The sequence below is a fragment of the Triturus cristatus genome, chromosome 9 (genome assembly GCF_964204655.1).
Source record: "Triturus cristatus chromosome 9, aTriCri1.1, whole genome shotgun sequence".
NCBI classification, from domain to species: Eukaryota; Metazoa; Chordata; class Amphibia; order Caudata; family Salamandridae; genus Triturus; species Triturus cristatus.
Window position 1 is genome coordinate 78,524,418 of NC_140592.1, and position 21,937 is coordinate 78,546,354.

At 49.7% G+C, this 21,937-nt stretch overlaps 1 protein-coding gene across 1 annotated transcript in view; it reads left to right on the forward strand.

Moving 5' to 3' along the window:
• The window catches only part of NR2C2 (nuclear receptor subfamily 2 group C member 2), a 324,390-nt gene that overhangs the window by 111,514 nt on the left and 190,939 nt on the right, over window positions 1-21,937 (forward strand). The window contains exon 6 of the mRNA XM_085624453.1: window positions 16,574-16,721. Within this exon, the coding sequence (XP_085480579.1) occupies window positions 16,574-16,721 (148 nt within the window). The remainder of the gene's footprint in view (window positions 1-16,573; window positions 16,722-21,937) is intronic.

The window sequence follows — 21,937 nt, forward strand, 5'->3', positions numbered from 1 at the left end:
CACACTACCTACACATTGAGTGATAGTGAGTTTTTGCTGTTTTTGTATATTAATTAATTTCCTGAAGGGGGCATCTAGCAATATGTGGGCCATCAACACTGTCAATGACATTGGGAAACTGTGCTACCCGATAGAACATGAACTTGGTTTGTTGGAGTAATTGAGAGGTATTTGTGAAATATATGTATTGGTTATCTTTAACAACTGCCACTGCTATGACGCCCTGGTAACTGCCACTGCTATGACGCCCTAGTAACTGCCAGAAGCTAAGAGGTGTAGGCAACACAAAACCTGTACATGTGGTGGGATTGCATTGCTATTGAGTGTTGGGTCTGAAGCTGAAGTTGTAATTCAGCAATTAAATCCAGGATTACCTCACCGCTGAGTCTGTACTTCTCAAAAAACTCCTCCTCAGTCTTTTCAAACAGTGACCCTCACACCAAATATTCTCTCCTGTCTCCTCTTTCTCTGCCTACCAGCCAAAATCCTCATCACCAAAGCATGCAGGGCCGTCATTCTGAAAGACCCAGCTGTATTTTGGGTGCCTTTTTGTAGTTTGCACCTGGTTACCACCTGATCCATTTTGATGGTAATTGCATTTCCTAAATGGCCATTATGTGACTATTCACAATTATAAAATCCTTTGTACATGTGGTTAGCGATTCGCTACTTGGAAATCCCTATAAGCAATTTCCTATTTAGTGATTTCCAAAATGCGATTTCTACTAGATAGAAATCGCATTTTGCACTACCGCAAACGCCTTTTCTAAATAACAAAATTGCATTTTTCTGTTTCCTAATGGCCCGTGATTCGCAGCATTAGAAAATGTGAAAAGCCTTCTGTTGTATCTTCCCCTTTCTCCCACCTTGGTACCTTCCGTCCACCCCCACCGTCCCTCTTACCTTGGTATCGTCCGAAGCTCACCTTAGAATGTTGTCAACCTGCTCATCTCAGAGAGCGGATGGCTTGGAATAAAGTGACAGCTGAACTTCACATGCTGTGTCATTTTAACTATTACATTGGCGACGAGGATGGGATACGAACCCACGCGTGCAAAGCACAATGGATTTTGTGTTGCTCTCGAGCTGTGCTGGACAAGCTGCGTGGTTGCCGCGTTACGGACATTGGAAGGGGACAGTCTACAGGTTGGCGGTTGCTGGTCCTTCTAATCTTACAGTCGCACACCGGACCTCTGGCAAGTACGCTGTGGCCGTCTCCATTTTCCATCATCGAGGTATACTCCTCACCGGAGAGAAGCTTTGGCTGTTGCGCGTTCTCAAGGCGGCGGACAAAGAGGAGACCGACGTGTACTGGTGCTACGAGAACCTCCTGGTTGTTGCTTCGTATTCTGCGCTAGCTGTTTCTTCCTTCTGGGGGCACATCTCTTCAGCGGCAGAAAACTAGAGAGACTCCAGAGTTCCTGTCAGCTTCCGGGGGACTGTATGTTGACGCGCCTCCACACGCCCACAAGAGGGCGGGAAGTAGAGGTGCTCTGCTGGGTCCTATTGCTCCCGGTGTGGTTCCGGTTTCCCTGACGGAAGACGCGCATGCCCACGCCTCCACCGCCCACAGCTGAGGGAAGTTCGTGTTGGGCTCAGCGGGGTCAGGTGCTCACGGCCTGGTTCCGGCAGGTTTCACAGATTAGTGTCAGCTGCGTTGCCGGCCCTCGTCAACCTGGGGGCGGCAGATACGACAGCAATATCCTGAAGAATTCAGCAGCTGATGCATGACTGGTGGCTTAGAGGTACGTCCAGCGGTGGTACCGGCAACTTCCTTTCGTTTTGGGGTATATTTCAGTCAGAAAAACAGTGATAAAAGGGACGGAAGAGGACTTCTTTCTTTCTGGGCCACCTGAGTTACCAGTACTGCGCTGGAACTTTGTACTTAGCTACCACAGTCAGGTTGGGCATTACAGCGACTCCTTACTTCTGGTCCCACTGAGTTGTGCGCTGTTCTTCGTAAACAGTACTTTGCTCACAGTTCTGGGCATTACAGCGTTTCCTCTGGAACTGCACTGAGGGGCAGAGTGGTATTTGAAATTTCCCAGGAATTTGAGGGGCAAGTCCTGGTGGACACATTTTCTCGGGATCTGGCTGCATCTGGTCACTGTATGCTGCACGGATTGGTACTGAGGGAGTTTTACATGATTTTCTCCTAGGTTGCATGCAGTATTTAACCTTCTAGGTACCTGCTACCGGACTCAATTTACTCCTTCTCTTACAGTTTTATTCTTTTTGCTAGATTGGTATTCCTATTCCTTTCAACATGGGTACCCCGGGAATATGTCAACCCCCTTCATTCCTAAATGAATGCGGTGATCCAGATATCCATTGGAAGGAATGGACAAAGCTTTTCGAGTCATATTTAATTGCCATGGGTGGAGAAAGATTTTCTGCCTTACGTAAGCAGCATATTCTGTTACACAATATTGGGGTACATGGTCGCAAAGTATATGAGACTCTCCCAGAACCTGAATTGGATGAAGAAGATGACCTAGATGTGTATGAGGTTACCATGCTAAAGTTAGGCAATCATTTCGGGGATAAGATAAATGTGGTTCTGGAACGACATAAGTTCTTCAGTAGATCACAAGGAAAGAACGAATCGGTAAAAAACTACATTGCCAATTTGAGGGGTCTGACTCAAAGGTGTGATTTTGGGGATCTTAATGACTCCTTAATCCGTGATCAATTAGTCAGATGCACAAGCAATAGTAAGATCCAAGAGAAGTTGTTGTCAAAAAAACCATCGTTGGAAGAAGCTGTTTCTATTGCCCAGTCCATTGAACATACGGCAAAGTGTATGAAAGAAATAAAAGTGTCTGAAGAAGTAGTTGCAGCAATTCAGGTAGAATCTCTCAATAAGAATGGTTCAAGAGTCAGAAGTAAGGTTGAATCATCCAGTAAGTTCCAAAGAGATCACTCCGACCTCAAATGCTATAGATGTGGGAGCAGCAATCATTTGGCCAATAATCCCAATTGCACAGCTCGCAATGCCCACTGTAAGAAGTGTAACAGAAGAGGACATTTAGCCAGAGTGTGCAGGGACAGTGACAGCAGCCAAGTCAAAGCCATCAGTGAAACCAGCGATGAGCAGCTTAGGTTTGTGTTCCAGGTAAAAAGCACGAGTGGTAGTAATTCCTTCGAATACCCCAAATGCAGCATTTCAATTAACGACATAGATATTGAAATGTTTGCGGACTCCTGCTCTCCCTTCATCTTGTTAAACATGGATGATTACAGGAAAATCAAGGGGGATCCAAGTATGCAGATATCTACACCTGACATCACACCCCATGGGTATACTAAAGACCCCATTCCGTTGGTGGGCATGGTGGAGACGAAAATAAACTTCAAAGGGAGATCCACGGTGGGCAAGGTTTACCTGGTCAGCTCAGGTTCAAACTTCCTTGGGTGGCGCCACCAGAGAGAACTGGGCATAATCCTTGATCCCAATGGTAGGGAACAGGTCAACGTGGTCAAAGAAACTACGGGGGAGTCACCCCTATGTGACGAATTCCCTCACCTTTTCTCAAATGAGCTGGGAATGTTGAAACACTACCAGCATAAAATAAAAATAAGACAAGGGGCGAAACCTGTGGTACATAAGACTCGCCAAGTTCCTTTAATGTTAAGACAGCCTCTGAAAGAAGAACTTGACAAACTCTGCCATTTAGGTGTTATTCTACCTATTGACGCTTCAGAGTGGGTGTCTCCCATTGTCATAGCTTCTAAAGCGAATGGTCAGGGCATTCGCCTTTGTATTGATTTACGCAGCCTCAATGAAAACATTTGGGTCGAGCGTTTCCCGCTTCCCAACATCAATGAAATGCTGAGCACCATGGGAAAGGCAAAGTTTTTTTCAGTCATAGACCTTTCAATGGCATATTACCAAGTAGATCTCCACCCGGATTCTAGACCACTGACTGCGTTTTCAACACCGTTTGGCACTTATATGTTCCTGAGGATGCCCTTTGGCCTTGCATCGGCAGCTGCTGTCTTCCAGAAAATGATGCAAAGGGTACTGGAGGACATTCCTAACTGCATGTGTTTCCAAGACGATGTTCTTGTTTACGGTGCCGATGAAGTGGAGCATGACGCCATATTTAGAAAAGTATGTTCCAGGTTATCGAATGCAGGGTTATCTGTCAAAAAGGAAAAATGCAAAATCAAGGTCATGGAGGTAGACTATTTGGGACACAATCTTTCTTTTGAAGGGATAAAACCTAAAATGAGCTTAGTTCAAGCAGTTGAAAACGCTCCTCTTCCCACGAACAAGGAGGAGCTCAAGTCCTTCCTAGGTTTGGTGGAGTATATGGCCAAGTTCATTCCAAGGTTTTCCGAAAAATGTGAGTCCTTACGGGAACTGTTAAAAAAAAGGAGTGAATTCAAATGGGAAGAGATACACTCTAACTCTGTATATGACTTAAAAAAAGAAATCATTGGCTCACGTGCTTTGGGGCCTTTTGACCATAGGAAAAGGACCATCTTATGCACGGATGCCTCCAACAAAGGTCTTGGGGCCACCCTATCTCAGAAAGGGGAGGGGGGAGAAACCATTATTGCCTTTGCCTCCCGTACTTTAAGTCCACCTGAACGGAATTATTCTGTAATTGAGAGGGAGGCATTGGCCTGCTACTGGGCCATTAATCATTTCAAGTTTTTTCTTTGGGGCAGTAAATTTACAATCCGCACGGACCACAAACCACTAACGCACATCTTTTCATCTAAGAAATCTCTCTTTGAATCCCCTAGGATAGCCAAATGGGTTTTGGGGCTGGAGAAATTTAGCTTCAGAATTGAGTATTTGCCGGGGAAGGATAATGTTCTCGCAGACTATTTGTCCAGGTCTCCTTTAGAAGTCTACATCGAGGATGACCCCTTGGATACCCCCATCCTTTCGATTCATCTGCCTTCCTTCTCCAGAGAGGAATGGAATGACGAAATGATGAAGGATTAAAAAATGGAGGCATTAAAAGGTTTAATCATAAATGGTTGGCCAGATAAATGCGGTGATGTTGAGGAAGAGTTAAGGGAATTCTGGGAAGTTAGGAATGAGCTTACCATTCTTGAAAACAAAATCTACCGCAATTCGAAAATTGTGCCACCTGAGACCTTAAGAGACAGAATAATAGACCTTGCCCACGAAGGCCATTTGGGGAGAAGCCTCACCAAAAGCAAAGTGAGGAACAGCTTTTGGTTTCCTAAGATGGATTCTAGAATTGAATTAAAGGTAAAGGACTGTTATAGTTGTGCAAAGAGTGACAAAACACAGTCCTTACATAAGGTCCCACTTTCACCGGTGGAGGTACCAGTCATTCCATTGACGAAACTGGCCATGGACATAATTGGCCCCATGGATGCCTTAGGTCCGCAGAGAAGGTTCATGTTTGTGCTGGTGGACTACACCTCCCATTGGGTCAATGTCAAATTCACCCCTTCCACAACGACCAAGAACCTCGTGGCATTTTTGAGATCTGTATTCTCATTTGAAGGAATTCCATCTATTTTAGTGACTGACAATGGGGTGCAGTTCACATCAGATGAAATGATAACTTTCTTACAGAACCACAATATCAAACATGAGAAAACGGCCCTTTACTGTCCAAAAGCTAATTGGTTAGTAGAGAGGATGAACCGTATGATTAAAGAACATATTCAACTGGCAATGTCTAATGGGTTCAACGTAGACGATTCCCTTAGGAACTGTTTATGGGCCTACCACACGGCACCCAACCTTGTAACTGGTATTTCTCCCTTTGTAGTTTTAAGAGGGAGAGAACCGGGCACCAAGATGTACCCTCTCTGGCTAGAGGGGGGTAAGACGGTTGTCTGTGACAGGTCAGAAAGTCAGAGTAAAATGCAGCAACATCAAGCCCGCTACAAAGGCTGGTACGATAAGAAACATGGTGTGAAGGATTTGAAAACTATGGTTAATGACGCGGTGGTGATAAAGAAACCCACAAGGGTTAAAGTGGGACAGAGTAAATTTTTCCTTCCTCAGAATGTCAAAAGAAGGGGGAAAAATGTGGTGGAGTTGGAGGATGGTCAAGTGTGGAGTGGGGACAGAGTAGCTGGGTAATGCTGTACCTGTGTTCCCTACTTCCGGTTTTGTGGGGTAGGAGATGTGTGTTGTATTCCCTCTTTTCTCCCACCTTCGCACCTTCCATCCACCCCCTCCGCCCCTCTTACCTTGAATGCTGACAACCTTGGAAGTTGACAACCTGCTCAAGTCAGTGAACGTATGGGTTGTAGCTAGGCTATGTTTTCCTGTGTTTCTATCTGGTTATGTTGGGTAAGGAGATGTGTTGTATCTTCCCCTTTCTCCCACCTTGGTACCTTCCGTCCACCCCCACCGTCCCTCTTACCTTGGTATCGTCCGAAGCTCACCTTAGAATGTTGTCAACCTGCTCATCTCAGAGAGTGGATGGCTTGGAATAAAGTGACAGCTGAACTTCACATGCTGTGTCATTTTAACTATTACACCTTCGTACATAAGTGACCCATGGTTTAAAAAACAATTTATGATGCTCTAGTGGGACCTTAATTTGATATTGGCATTTCTTATGTGTACTCTTTTCAAGGCTGTGCATAGTTGCTTGCAGCTTCTCTTGACTCTGCAAGCTGGCTTACTCATTGAGATTACAACGGCCTGTTGCATAACTTTATTTGAACTAACTCCACAGGCCCTTCAACTTTTGGAAGTACTGCTTTGGGATCTATTGCGAAGGCGAGGAATCTGTGATTAGAAGTATCCATTGGTAGTAATCTTTCTGGTAGATATTCTATACAAGATCCTCACTGCTCTCCCACCTCTCCGTTCCATGGAGCAATCTCTGTTTAGCATCTGAAAATGTCCCAATTTAGAGATCAGCGCACTGTCACCAACAACTGTCCTATGCCCTGCGTCTGACGGCACAGAAAGAGAAGGCAAAAACTGAGGTTAATGCGCAGAGGTGGCTTCGACTGTCATTTATTTTTCTCTTTTTTTCTCCCAGAGAAGAGCATACAATCAAATACATTATGACAATACCAAAATACATACATAACACTATCTTGAGCATAAATGCAGTACTTCATCCATAGATTTCATATATATATTCATTATATAGCAATTCAGTATAAAAAAAAAAGTGAGCATAAATGAGATTATGTATGAATAAGAGGCCCTCTATTTCATATCCTCCCTAAATGAAACAAGCCCATCTCTTGAGTCATTGTAACTACCCAACTAATCCGACATAGGGGACCAGTTATTTTGTCACCACTTCCTAGCCTGTCTACCTGTACCATTATATAAAGTTCTTTCTTGAGTGTATATGGTTATCAAATGAGCGAGCCATGCCTGGAACGAGTGGGGTTCTGGGTCCTTCCATCTTGTTGCGATAAGCAGTCTGGTGACTGTGACTAATATAAAGACAAAATTGGTCTGAGTTGTATGTAGTCTACGTTATTTTCGGAGCCCAGTACCATCAAGGAAGGACTGAGACAGATCCTTCTCCCAAGCAATTTCTCCCAGAATGTCTCTAGACGATTTTTTAAGGGTGATAACTTATCGCAGCTGTAAAACATATGACGAGCTCCGCCGGGCCAGCACCACACCTAGGACACTTATCATCTTCCCTTTTTGCCCACCCAAACAACTTAGCCAGGGTGAAGTATAGATTGAATATTGTCTTATAATGCTGTGCCTTCAGACTGGCTGAGAGGAAGACCTTTGAGGCTAACCCTAGTTACACTTGTGTCAGCCAGTAATTAGCATTTGAATAGGTGTGGAAAAAGGTACAAAGCACATCCCAGGTGCAAACAGTACGCTGACCTGAATGGGCTGAAATGACTATTCTGAGCCTGACAAAAAATGCAAGGTGGAACTGTGCGCATCCTTTTTGACGTTATGGTGTCAAATCCTTCTTGAATGTGAAGTTCTGCTTGAGAGGTCTGCTGAGTTTACTTTTAACACTCTGGTGCACCTTTTTAAATAAGGGAAATGGGAGGCCAAAACAACTCTTGTGCGGTCTGGTTGCTGAAAACCCTACTTTTGTTCTACTAGACTTTTGCCTCTGGGTTTATTGTGAGTACTGTGACTGCCCAAACTGGATTTTAGTATTAGATGTGGGAGGAACATAGTATTACCATAGTTCACCCCTCCCCCGCCCCCCCCCAGCCATGAAAGCCCAAGTTTAGTGTGGTGCTGACTTTCAACATCTTGAAAATGCCCAAAGGAGGTAGGGTTGCTTGTAGGGAATGTTTGTCCTATTGGCTAGGGCATGCTCAGAGGTCTTTTCCACCCACCAGCTTGTGCCAGGCATAAATGTGGCATCCCCATGCACTTACCTGAGAACTCTCCGGGACTTGAGGAAGATCAGAAGAAGACTGAACCTGCTTCCTGCGAATTGAGAAGGGCCCTGAAGGACTTGATCTACTTTCTCTTGTAAACAGGACAAAGAGGCGGACTCCAGAAATCATACGGCTGACCTCCAGTTCAAAATTCAAGATTACAACAAGCTAGAGGAGGCCTTTCCTTGCAACTGCCCAGCTGATCAGTGGCAAATGACCTAGACGAGACCCTGCTGCAGCCTCTGCCTGACACCCAGTGAGTCTCTGAGGGCCTTCCTGAAGATCCGGGGGGACTTAAGAATTGGACTCCTGTGGTGGATTGAGGCTTAAAAGACCAGATTCAGAAGGGAAAATCTTTGACCAGGACAAACCTGGTTAATGTAATCCTTCCCGCACTCATATCTCCAGTTCCCCTTATTGGATTTTTGTCATTTTGTTTATTAAATTTTACTCTTTTTGTAATTTGTGTTGGGATTTTTATTGTTTTGAATATCGACTTTATTACTATTTTGCTACTGCATAAATACTTTACACATAATCCTAAATTAAGTCTGTCTGTGCTGTAGCTACCATGGGTTTGAATTCAGGTTCGATTTAGTGACTCTGAGGGTTCACCATGTCAAGGGTTGTGATTATACTTTGAAGTGGGTAGTCACCCTCCCCAAATATTCCAGTTACTTACACTTGTTCTTAATTTTTTTTTTTTTTTGATAACCAAGTTTTTATTATTTTTAGTAACACAACAAAAGAAACATTGAGCCTGTTGAGCCGCCACTTTACAAACGCACAACACCACACCACCCCCACCCCAAGCCCCCCCCCGCCTCCTCCCCCCCGGAACCACATCCTCATAAGACATTGCCCAACCATTTCCCCCAGATCCTACGGTATTTCTTAAGGCAACCCCGCGCCTGATAGAGGGTCCGTTCCTGTGCCGCACACCAGTCCACTCCAGCACTCCATTTGGCCAGGCTAGGCGGTTGTGATTGCTTCCAGGCAGCCGCAATATCCCTTTTTGCCACCATTAATGCCGTCATAAGGAACAGCTTCTCAGCACGCGTGCCATCGAGACCTTCAGTGATGCCCAGAAGAGTGTGTCTAGGGTTATGTGGCACCACCCAGCCCAAGACCTCCGTAAGATCGGCTTCTATGCCCCTCCAGTAGCCCCCCAAATCCGGACACGACCACACCATATGAATGAAGTCGGCCGGGCCAAAACCGCAGCGGGGGCAGGCCGCGTCAGCGGAGCGGCCCGCACGGTGCAGACGAGCCAGTGTGAGGTAGGCAGTATGAAGATAGTAAATTTGAATAAGCCTCAATTTGGCGGAGGCCGTCACCAGCCTGGGGGCCATAAGGGCATCCCGCCAGTCGACCTCGTCCAGGGGACCCACCCACACCTCCCACCGTTCCTTCAGGTCTTCCCGGGCCGTGGGGGTGTTGTTAATAAGAGAACGGTGTATTCGGGATATGCCCCCCCTCCCCAGGTTGCCCAGCATGACCTGCGCCTCTGGGGGACTGTGGTCCGGCAGCCGAACGTCCAGAGGAGTGTAGGTCCGTATGGCGTGTCTCAGTTGGAGGTACTTATAAAATTGAGAGGAGTGGAGGGAGAAGCGCGCCTGCAGTTCCGAATATGAGCACATGCGTCCCCCCCGCCAGACGTCCCCCAACTGGGAAATGCCGAGCAGGTCCCATGATTTGAACCCCTCCAGGGCCGCAACGTCTCTCAGCCATGTCCCCTGCCAGAGGGGAGTGGCGCGAGTCAGCCTCCCAGTCCATTGGGTATGGCGAAGCGCCGCTCGCCAGGCCAGGAAGACCGCTTTGGTGATGTCTGGGCAGGAGGCGGGGATGGGGGCGCCATACAGGCGGTCTAAAATGCAGGGGAAACCCAGGCCCTCCAATTCCACCCTGTAGGCCGGATCGGACCATCCCCCTCCAAACCAATCGTGAATGACCAGGAGGCGGGTGGCCAAATAGTAGAGGTAAAGGTTGGTCATGCCGAGCCCGCCATCAAAGGTGGGGAGGCGACACGTCGACAGGGCCAATCGCGGTCTCCCACCGCCCCAGAGAAACCTAGTCGCCAACCCATCCAGCTCGCGGAACCAAGGCCTCGGGAAGGACACGGGAGTATTCTGCAGTACATAAAGGAACCGGGGGAGAATCATCATTTTGTAAAGCGCCACCCTCCCCAGTGGATTGAGCGGGAGCGACTGCCAGCGCGCCAGATCCACCTTGGCCTTCTTGACCAGGGGAGCCACATTGAGAGCCCAGCTCAGTTCCTTGAGGAGAGAGACCCAGATGCCCAGGTACTTGAAGGACAACCGACGGAGGGGAATATTGTCCTGCCAGTTGAAGCACTCCCGGGAGGGGTGCAAAGGCACAAGAACCGATTTTTGTGGGTTTAAATAAAGGCCGGAGGCGTGACCCAAGCGGCTCAAGAGATGAAGCGCCCGGGGACCCGAGAGCGCCGGGTCACTAAGATACAGCAGAACGTCGTCCGCGTAAAGAGCTATCCTGTCCGACACACGGCCCGGCCACTCCCAGCCCTGAAGAAGAGGATCCGCTCGGACCAGGGCAGCAAGGGGCTCCATTGCAAGAGCAAAAAGGAGGGGCGACAGAGGGCACCCCTGCCGCGTTCCCCGGCCGATCTGAAAGGGCCTCGACAGTGCCCCGTTAACCAGCACTCTGGCGCGAGGGCGCTCGTAAAGGACCCGCACCATTCCAACGAACTTGGGGCCGAAGCCCATGTGGGTCAGGACCTCAAAGAGATAGGGCCACCCAACCGAGTCGAAGGCCTTCTCGAAATCAGCAAGGAGAAGGGTGAGATACGGAGAGATGCGCTGGCGGTGAGCCAGGGCCACGTGAAGACGACGAAGGCAATGGCGAGTGCCGCGGTCCGGCATGAAACCGCATTGGTCCGGGTGCACCAAGCATGACAGATAGGGCCGGAGCCTCTGGGCCAGGACCGCCGCATAAAGTTTGATGTCAGTATTGATAAGAGAGATCGGCCGGTATGCCGACCGATCGCAAGAAGGCGGCGTAGACTTGGGCAGCACCACGATCGTGGCTATGTCGGCTTCCGGAGGGAAGGAGCTGTTCTTGATCGCCTCAGCGTAGAGGGCGCCCAACCGTGGGACCAGGTGGTCCTTGTAGGTGGCATAGAACTCCTGGGGGAAGCCGTCCGGACCCGGAGTTTTCCCCGCGGACGTGCGCCCTATTGCATCCCCAATTTCCTCAGGGGAAATGGGCACCTCCATACTCTCCCAGTCGCTGGGCCGAAGACGGGGAAGCCGTAGGTTACTAGCGGCAAGCATTGAAGCCAAGGAGAGGTCCGACACCCGGGCCCGATATAGCTGCGAGTAATACTGAGCGAAGGCGTCCGCGATGGCCGCGGAGGAAGATTGGAGCAGGCCGGCAGAGTCAACCACCGCCGGGATGATGCGCGAGGCCCTGGGGTAAGTGGCTAGCCGATGCAGCAGCGCACCATTCTTATCGCCCCACCCATATACCCTCGCCACCGAGGATTGCCAGAGGAGCTTAGCCGCATCAAGTGACCGTTGACGGATCTCCTCCCTCAAAAGTCGCAGTCGCCGAGTCCCGGCTGGATCCCCGGTCCCACAAAGGGACTGCTCCAGACGTAGCGCCTGGGCCTCGCAGGCAGTGAGCTGCTGGATTTGCGCCCGGCGGTGCCGCACCACCTGTGCCTTGGCTGCCCCCCTAACGGTGGCCTTACAGGCCTCCCACAGGGTACCCGCCGAGGAGACCGACCCGTCGTTATCGGTAAAATACTGCGTCAGTGCGGACCCCACCTCCCTACGGAGTTTCCTATCCTGGAGGAACCAGGCATTGAGGCGCCACATCTGGCGGGCCCCACGGGGTGGGGGGCCCAGACCCAGGAGGACTGGAGAGTGATCGGAAATCCCCCTGGGAAGGATGCGGACATCCTGGATGCCTACACAGTCGGCGGGGGGGACAAAGATCGCATCGATACGCGCGTGGGTGTGGTGGGCCGCCGAGGTGTGAGTGTACTGCCGTGCGCGTGGGTGCGAGATCCGCCACGCATCGCATAAGCCCTGGGCCTCCGCCCAACTCGCCATCTGCTTTGCTCGCGCGGCGCGGGGCGCCGAAACCGGAGTCGAGCAGCGGAGCCGAGACAGCATTGAAGTCCCCCCCCCCCCCCCCCCAGAACAATAGCGCCCGGTGGGAGAGTTGTCAGTAACGATGTGGCGTGAGATAGAGCCTGAGATAGCCCGGTGGGCAGCGCATAGAGTGATAGGAGACTGAGCGGCCGACCCTCAAGCGTGCCACAAACGGCAATCCCCATCCCCTGGGGGTCGTGAATCGCCCGGGTAAACACAAAAGGGAAGGAGCGGCGCAATAGGATGGCGACCCCCCCGCGATCCGCGCGAGAACCCCGAGTGCCATACCCGGTCGTACCCGTAGCGCGCCAGAAAGGGACATTTCTCGCCAAGCAGGTGGGTTTCCTGAAGCAAGAGCACATCAGCCTCCGCGCGCTGGGCGTACTTAAGGACGGCGGTGCGCTTGAGTCTATCTAGTAAGCCGTTCACGTTCCAGGACAGGACGCGCACCTGAGCCTTAGAGGCTAGGTCATCCATGGTAGTGGCGGGAACGAAGCGCGTTGGGAATGGAGTGGCCAGGGGGAGCCAGGGCTACGGATCTCTCGCTAGGGGAAGCCAGCGGGCAGCGCAGGAGGGCAATTGACGGCAGCGCCTGTGTTGGTAGCGGCATGGAGAAGCGTGGCGTCGCGCAAAGTGAGATGCTGCAGAGGAGGCTCAAAGAAAAACAGAACCAAACAAAACAGTCCCCCAAGGAGGAACAACCCACAAACAGCAAACCCCAACCCCCCACCCCCCACCCTACACTTCAAGAACGGAAGCATCTGTCGCCCTAACTAAACCAACAATTACAAGACCCCAAGCCTAAGCGCTCGGGTGTAAAGAGCGTGGTGGACCCCTCCTGAAGCACGGATTTCCAGTGGCTCGTCCCAGGTTGCTGCGGGAAAGCGTGAGGTTGCAGAGCCCCCCACCCCCGCCACCTGGCAGGGACGCCGCCTCCCCCTGTGGATGTATGAACAGACCGTAAGTCATATAGCAGGACTGCGGGAGAGGTCTGACAAGTCAATTTGCACATTGAGGGGGGTTTGAGACCCGGCCGGACGAGGCGACAGACGGCGCCGGGACCCCCCAACCGCATGGGATGATGTGCCAGAAGAGGCCGAAGAGTCCCTCACTCGTCTCCCAGATGTACTCTCAGACCGGGTCCGGGCCGTCACTGCACCCCGGCGCTGTCTCGAGTGCGTGCGTTTCCTACGCCGCGGTCGTTGCGACCCAGCTGCACCGTGGCCCCGGGGCACAGAATTGGAGGACGACTCACCGGGTTGGCGCAGGGGTTGTTCCTCAGTGAGCCATGTCCAAGCCGCCCTGGGAGTGTCAAAGAACAGTGTCGTGTTCTGGAAAACGACACGTAGGCGGGCCGGGAATTGGAGCTGGTATTGAAGGCCCAGGGAACGCAGCTTTTGCATGACCTCCGTGTAGGAGCGGCGTTGCTCCTGGACCTCCCGGGTGTAATCTGGGAAGACCATGATGGTGTGGTTGTTGAAAGTCAAAGGGCCACTCGCCCGCGCCTCCCGCAGGATAGCGTCTCTGTCCCGAAAGTTGAGGATCCTAAGAATGAAGGGGCGCGGGGGGGCTCCCACCGGAGGCTTGGCCGCCAGCGACCGGTGCGCCCGCTCCACCACAAACCAGGTCGACAGACCGGCCACTGGCATCCAGGACTTGAACCACGTTTCGAGGAAGTCATCTGCGCGGCCGGACTCGACCCCCTCCGGAAAGCCCACCAGGCGAAGGTTGTTGCGACGGGCGCGATTTTCGGCGTCTTCTGCCCGCCAGTGCAGTTCCTTGGAGTGGGTCGTGAGCTCCCGGACCTGGTCCTGTAGCAAGCGAATGTCGTCTTCCGCCGTAGAGATCCGGGATTCCGTTTCGGTAATGCGAGCCGTGGCGTTGCGGAGATCCTGCCGCAGGAGCGCACTGTCGAACTTCACCTCCCCAACCATCCCCTCCAAGGATGTGCGAGAGGCCTCGATGGCCTGGAGGATGACGGCCAAGTCTTTTTTCGGGGCCGGCGCCCCCCCTCCACCCGCATCCGGCGGGTCCGAGTTGGCGAATTGATCAATCCGCGTCTGGTGGGACGCCGCCGGTGGTTTGGAGCCCTTTTCTTTGCCATGCTGGATCCAGGGGGCACGTGCCGGCCCCAAGGGCGGGCGCAGTGGACCGGCAGGCGGCCCCCACCCACCAAGCGGAGCCGCCCCCTGCACCTGGCCAGAAATGAGGGGGTTCGAGGAGAAGGGAGAGGGCGAAGGCGCGTCCGGTCCCCAACAATGGAAGGTCCAGAGCCCGCTCGACACGCACCCCCTCTGGCTGATCCAGGCCGTACCGCACTCACCACACCGCAGGCCTCACGCCACGGTCTGTGCCAACGATGATCCTCCGTCCAACGTGTAGGCCCAGGGCTCCAGGGGACGCCGTGTCCACTCAAGTTCCGGTTCCGACGGATCAGGCACGGCGCCGGGGGGGACAGTCAAGGTGCGGGAGGGGGAGGACCCCCCGGGTGGCAGGGCAGAAGAGGTCCGGTACCGTTGTCCTCGCGGGCCAGCACCGGAGGCGCCAGGGAACGCCCCCGCTCCAGGCACAGCAGATGTCCACAGGGTCCGTGGGGCCACGCCACACCCGGGGCGACCAGAGACTATGGCACCAAGACAGACCAGCAGGGGTCCAGGGGGGGCCCGCCCCCTTTTAGGCAGCGTCGGACCAGCACCAGGGAATAGCAGGCGTCAGCAGCGGCGAGGCCGGAGTCAGCCCCTCAATCAGTCCCACTCAACTCGGGCCGAGCCGCCCGCCGGACAGGGCCGCCTCACCGCCGGGGGGCGCTCACCGTCCGCCGCCCCCCCAGCTCACCCAAGCTCACCCAAGGCCCGGCACCAGCCTAGGCTCCTCTCCGCAAGTCCTCTGGGCCCCGGCCGGCCTCCAGCGGCCCCGCGGCCCTCGCCCCTCGTGGTGCGCCGGGGGCTCGATTAGGGGACACTGCCGTCTCCAGGACCAGTTGGGCGCGTCTCGGCTACCGGTGCAGCTCACGGGCTGTATATCTCGGCTCCCGCTGCAGGAATTCGGCCGAAACTTGCACCGGGGACAGGGCAGCAGCTCCTCAGCACTCGGCGGTCGTCAGGGGACACCTGGGACAGCCACAACGGATGTAGGGCGGATGCGAGGGGTCAAGCATCCAGGAGCCTCACCTCAGCGCGGCCATCTTGGCTAGCGCCACCTAGCGCTCATCTCTTAATTATTTTTTACCATCATTTGTGTTTCTCATCACTTTCTAGAGTATTAACCTGTCATTCTTGTGTGTATGTAACTATCCGTGAAGTCCCCAAGGGGGAGAATTAAAAATAAAACTCTTGTAATCCTAGTACTCAATTGTAGGACTCCTCCAAACGGAGTTCTTGAGTTAATCTCCCCAGAATAAGGAGTAACCTACCAGACTGGTTCAGTACAGTGTTCTTTTGTGCTGGTTTTGCTGGACTCCAGGGAGTTTAACTCTGCCATGTACTACCTTCTGTAAGGTGGTGGTAAGCTAGAATGTGAGCACAATGGGTTGCTGTGTACGAGCTGTGGTGTGGGGAGGGTGGCAGGTAGAAGGCCTAATTCTACAGATTTTGGGAGGAGTGTTGTATGTACTCCTTGCTCAGAGTAGGGCACTGGCCTCCTCATATGTTCACTTTTGGCCCAAAGCCACAGTGGTTTTAATAGGTGCGAAACTAAACCCACTTGTGAGAGTGGACTATTTGTTTGCATCACATAGCTGTGAAGATAGTGGCTGTCATGAAGGGAGCAACATTTGTTTTGTACTAATGGTGAAGTCCATGTCTGCAGAACAAACACAACCAAGAGAGAGTGACTATTTAGTGCACCTCTTCTACTTGTAAGGTAGAGATAAAGAAAAATTGCTGATTGTTCATAGTCTGAAAAGGAATTCTGCAATGCATCAGAAAAACGTGACTCCTCATTTGACGAAATTCTCTGTTTATAAATTATCCTGTAAAGAAATAATGACTAGCCATGAGCTCTGTGGTTGGTGGCATTTTCATTATAACCTCTTTTAGGATATGGCTATTTTTTTCCGTTTTTTTCTCATTGACAAGTTATGTTTTCAAAATCATTTCTAGCTGTTCAGAGTGAAAGAAAACCTTTTGATATACAGCGAGAGAAGCCAGCCAATTGTGCAGCCTCAACAGAAAAAATATACATCAGAAAGGACATGCGAAGTCCATTAATAGCAACCCCAACTTTTGTAGCTGACAAAGATGGAGGAAGGTATGTGCGACCAGGTTAAACTGTACTGTATCAGTGTGGTATTTATTGTACTAGTTAATGCTGAATGTAAAAAACATTTAAATAAACCTATTTCATTTTGAATTCGAATTTTGGACCTGCGTTTTGGACCATTTTGGATGGTAATCCAATACCGTCTTTTGCCAACATACTTCTAACTTGCATAAAGTAAAATAAACATTAGCAAGGAAATGAATGCTTAAACCTGCCTTTCTGTCTTTTTCAATTTCCCCCCATATCAGAATTTCTGTGGATGTAGAAAAATGCCTAAAACGCACATTCTTCGCTCTTGCCAATTCAGCTTCTGCCTACCCACAGAACAGATCCACTCTTGATGCCATGTATAATAATATCAACTTTGGCTGCTTCTCTACCCCTACTCCAACTTCAGCTGCAGACTTCAAACTTTAGCACTTGTGTAAAAAAATATCTTCCAAGGTCTTGTTCCAGTGGGAAGAGTTACCATATGCAGTTCATCCCTCTAATAGTTTAAATCATCCCTTACCAAATGTATATTGCTCCTGTCACTATACCACAAGCCTAATCTATCTTTCCAGTTTTGTTCAACAGATTTCCGTTCTTCATTTTGGTACACCAAATCAATTTTCAGTCTCTAAAGTAAAGGACTCGATGGACAAAAGCAGCTCCAACTCCAAAACAAAAGTGCTGATTCTGGCGAGATCAGAAACTGCTTTAATAGGTGTTAATTCACATACTTAATGTATGACTTTTATGCAGGTTTTAGGGGGCACTAATCCTGCTGTAAATATTGGATTTTTGTCAGAAGATAAGTCAGGGTCTCTCACTGCATCCCAAGTACCCTTTCTGCTGGCCAGGAATAGATGCACCCTTAGATTACCATTAGATGCTTGCTCCCAGTGTGAGGGGAACTTCACCAGCTGTGCACAAGTGGTTCTAAAACTCCTGGAAAGGTGAATGTACTGGGCCCCAATATGAAATTGCACCCGATAGCAGACAAACTACTTTAGCTGGATCTAGACATCAAGACCCTTTTTAAGGTAACCGCAAGTGCCCTTGAGATTTTGTTGTGCCATTGCATCAAGCACAGCTCCTGGTCTCAATACACAGGTCCCAAACCATAGTGCCTGTCTCACCAAGGATGTCTTGTCTCCTGAATCCTTTTCTGCCTCTATGAATGAACCCAGTTTCTGCAGTAGCTGAGATGGAGGTAACTACAGGGAACGCATCTGGTGGGCTTTGCCACAGGATAAAGTACAGGAGGCCTGCCTCCCTCAATTTTCAGACATACCACTTTCCCACCCTAAACAACAAAAGATAAGGAGACACAACAAGAATTAGAGCCACTTAGATGCACTGGCCTTGCCGAATCTGCCTTTGAGGATCTGAGCTTTTACTAGTTTAAGTAGTCTTATTGGTATGTCACTTGAACACCAGGGGTGCACCTGTGAAGTTTGTGACCTGCAACCCTCCCTAACAATCCACGTCTTGGAAGAGCAAGGATTACCATTGGTTTCCATGGTATAGCTGCACAGCTCTCGGGTCTTTTCCTTTGTTCCTGAGAACTCAGCCTCTTGTTGATTCTTCTCTGGCTGTCGCCATCAGCTTCCACAGCTTCCTCCTTCAGGCCACCTCTGCTTCAAAAAAGCTCCATAGCCAGTCCAGAGTCCCATTAAGGGGGCAGGGATACTAATCTTACTACTTCTTTGTAAGAAAAGTGAGCCAAGTGTTCTCCCCATTTTGAATATTTATCTTCTCCAGTATTGGATCTTTCATAGATTTCACATTATTGAATTCTTCCCCGTTGTCGAAGTGGGAGTCACACGGTATCATAACAAAGCAGTATGTATTATTATCATAGGCTATAATGGTAATGATCAATCACTTTAATAGCCTATCTATGTCCTTTAAAAAAAAAAAAACTTCAGGCGCTACTCCCAAGAGAGGCTGAATCCCTTAGATTGTCTACCGCACATTGTGTGAAGGGAGTCTCTCTGAGCTCTGCTCCGATATCTTCTAACTGGTATTGTAAAACTTATTTACCATGCCTGAAACGTTTAAAAAATGGGCTCTTTAGACCCTGTGGGAGGAAATGCGTCATTCAGCTGACCCCCACAAGACTTTTATTCACTGCCTCTACCTTCCGCATAAGGTCAAAGACTGTAAAATATGTCACACCTTTTCTACTAAGACCTTAAAAGACAGAGAGGGAAGGCTTCTTTTGTGGCTTCAGAAAGCCACATCAAAATAAATCTACCAGCTCTAAAGAGGACAGGAGTACCTTGTTGACCTCTCACAAAAAATCACATAAGAGAGAAAGGTCTTGTGAACAAGGGGCTTCTGAAGAGTCCAGGAAGGCCTTAAAGAAGACTCATCACTGGTCTGTGAATGACAGTTCAAAAAAAGAGAAACAAGACAAAATCTCCTCAGTAATTAGCAGGTCTGAACCTGCTACTCCATCTGTGAATCCTGGAGTTCGGCCTTCAAAGTTCTCTTACGAGTCGTCGACCACAAGGCCAAAAACCGCCTTGAAAATCTCACCAACAACCGGTTCACCGTCATCACATCGGCGTTGACAACACATTGATGCCTTCCAAACTATCATCGGCGCCCATTCAGTCAAAGAGCACCGACGACAAAAGAAGTGCTACGTCTACGAAGGCCCCGTTGATGACTGGGCCGTTGACTGCCAACCCGTCAATGGCTGCCCTGTCGTTGACCAATGTTGAAGATCACTAAGGGATCGACGACACTAAAAGTGGCAGGCACACTTCTCCCAGCAAAGTGTCCCCTCTCCCAAGCCACCTTTGTGACGCAAAAGAGTCAGAAGACGAAAGTCCATTCAGGACAGCCCACAGCTCCTCAGAACTCCACGTTAGAACGAGGATGAAGAGGAAGAGCATATTACTAAGAATACTTTGAACCAAGATATTCGGAAAGACCTAGACATCAGGAAGAGCATTTCCAACAGTATGGCCGTTCTCCTTCACAGGAAACTGTAGTGCATACGCCTTTGTCATTATTGCAAGGCGGGTAGGGGATGCTCCAGGATTATCAAAAGAGGTTTCCGGAGCCCTTAATACTATCGACAGAGCAGCCTAGTGCTCCATTACCAAGAACACCAGGTCCAGTCCCACCAGGGGCAGCTCCTCCTCAGTAACGGAGGAGTGTCGCCCCACCTGCTGCAGACGTAGTAGGCAAACACAAATTATTAAAATGGCATTTAAATGCCATTGTATTTTTTTTTTTGCCACCGTACTATCTTGCACTGTCTACAGCACGAGGGTGGGGGCGGGCTGACTACTGCAAATGCAGGATGTCAGCACTGGTCTACAGTGCATGTCGGATTGGGTGGTCGTTTTGCAATGGCCAGCCCACCATGCGTGCTTTAGACCCAGCAATCCAAAGGCTGTGAAATAGCCTGGGAATTGCTGGCACAGGTCCCCAGACTCAAAATAAGCGCTGGGTGAGCCTGCGCCCTTCAATCCTGGAGTTGCTTTTACAGCATTAAAAAGCAGTTCCAGGATTGATTTGAGTTCCGTTCTACAAGCAGGAAATCGTGGAAAGGAGAAGCGCTGCAGCAATCCTGCTCTAGCTTCTCGTTTATGGTGAGTAACGCCTTCATGCCCACTTTTTTTTTTTTTTTAGTTTTTTTTTATTGAAGCTAGCCGCCACGGTGTCTCACCGCCTGTTAACACCCAGGATGACTCCTGCATCTAATACTACAGTGCCTCCGATTCCCTCCAACCAGGAATGAATGACTACCTAATTCCTACCTGTAAGAAAGTGGCTCTGTATATACTGTTCCCAAATAGTCCACAATCCCCAGAGGTTTGGCAGAGGCTAAAGTTAGATATAACCTTACTCTCTAAAGTGGTAGCTTGGTCGAGCAGTAAGGCAGTATCAGAGGGCAGTGTAAAGCATTTGTTGTACACACTCAGTCAGCAAATGGTCTCACACACTCAAGAACTGAACTCTAGGCCAATGGTTTTGTATCAAAATATATAGTTTTATTTTAGAACCAACAATAGGTATCAAAATATACTTTCTCAGAATGAGATGCTTTAGATAAATACTTTCAATAGGCAATAGACTTTTGAATGCAATAGATACAGTGGTTGCAGTAGGCAACACAATTTCAAACACAATATAACATTGAGCTCAATCGTAATTTCTAGTTAAATGCAATGGATTACTTTTTGGATTACTCTTCTTACCACAGAACTGGATCATAGATTCAGTCCTGGGACATCTCCTGTAAACAGTTGAGTAAAAACGTTTTGGTTACAGTTGTGATTTTTAAGGAATATTATTGTATTTTAAAAGTTAACACTTTTTCACATAGAATCACCAATGTTATCCTATGGGAGGAAATTCACATAGCAGGTAAGTAGGGTTATCGTTACTTTTTCTAACTCGGTGTTGGATCCTGGATCCAGCACTGGTGCATCTCCTGGAAACAGTTGAAAGAATGCGTTTGTTATACAGGCGATTTTTAACGAATATTTGTAAGTTTGCAAAATCGACACAGAAGAATTTCTGGCAAAAACCAGGCAATGTTATCCTATGGAGGAAAATCAAGTTAGCGGTAAGTACGTTTGTAATTACTTTGCAGGGTCAGTGCTGGGCACCAAGATTCAGCACTGGGATCTCTCTTGATAGCAGGTGAGTAAATTTTTTTTAGTTATTCGGCTGATTTTAGATGAATATTTTAAAGTTTCAAAACTCAACACTTAAAAGAATTTCCAAGTGAAACCAGTCAATGTTACCCTATGGAAGAAAAGTGAGTTATCGGCTTTTCGTTAAGTACTCGACTGGCAGAGTTAAGGTTCTGGGCATAGACTCAGGGGTCTCCCAGGGTCAGGTAGGTACAGTTGTTACACCCTCAGCGGCACAGGGACAGCCGGGTTCAGAGTGAGTTAGGCCCAATGTTATCCTATGGGAGGCAGGGGGCCTTTGGTTGGTGGCTGCTGGCTAGCAGGCCACGCGGCTGTGGGAGCTGGGCTCCTGGTCACTTGCTCAGGGCAAATGGGGAAGTAGATTAGGACAGAGGTTGCACTCCCAGGGGCACTCGGGAGGCTCGGTGCAGGGTGCTTTTGAGCCGTCGGGCGCTCAATGGATTTCAGTGGAGAAGCTCAAGAACGCACAAAGGCTGCGAGCTCGGGGACAAAGATTCTTCAGGTGCAAGCACCACTTCGAGCGGTAAGTTGGGTAGTTGG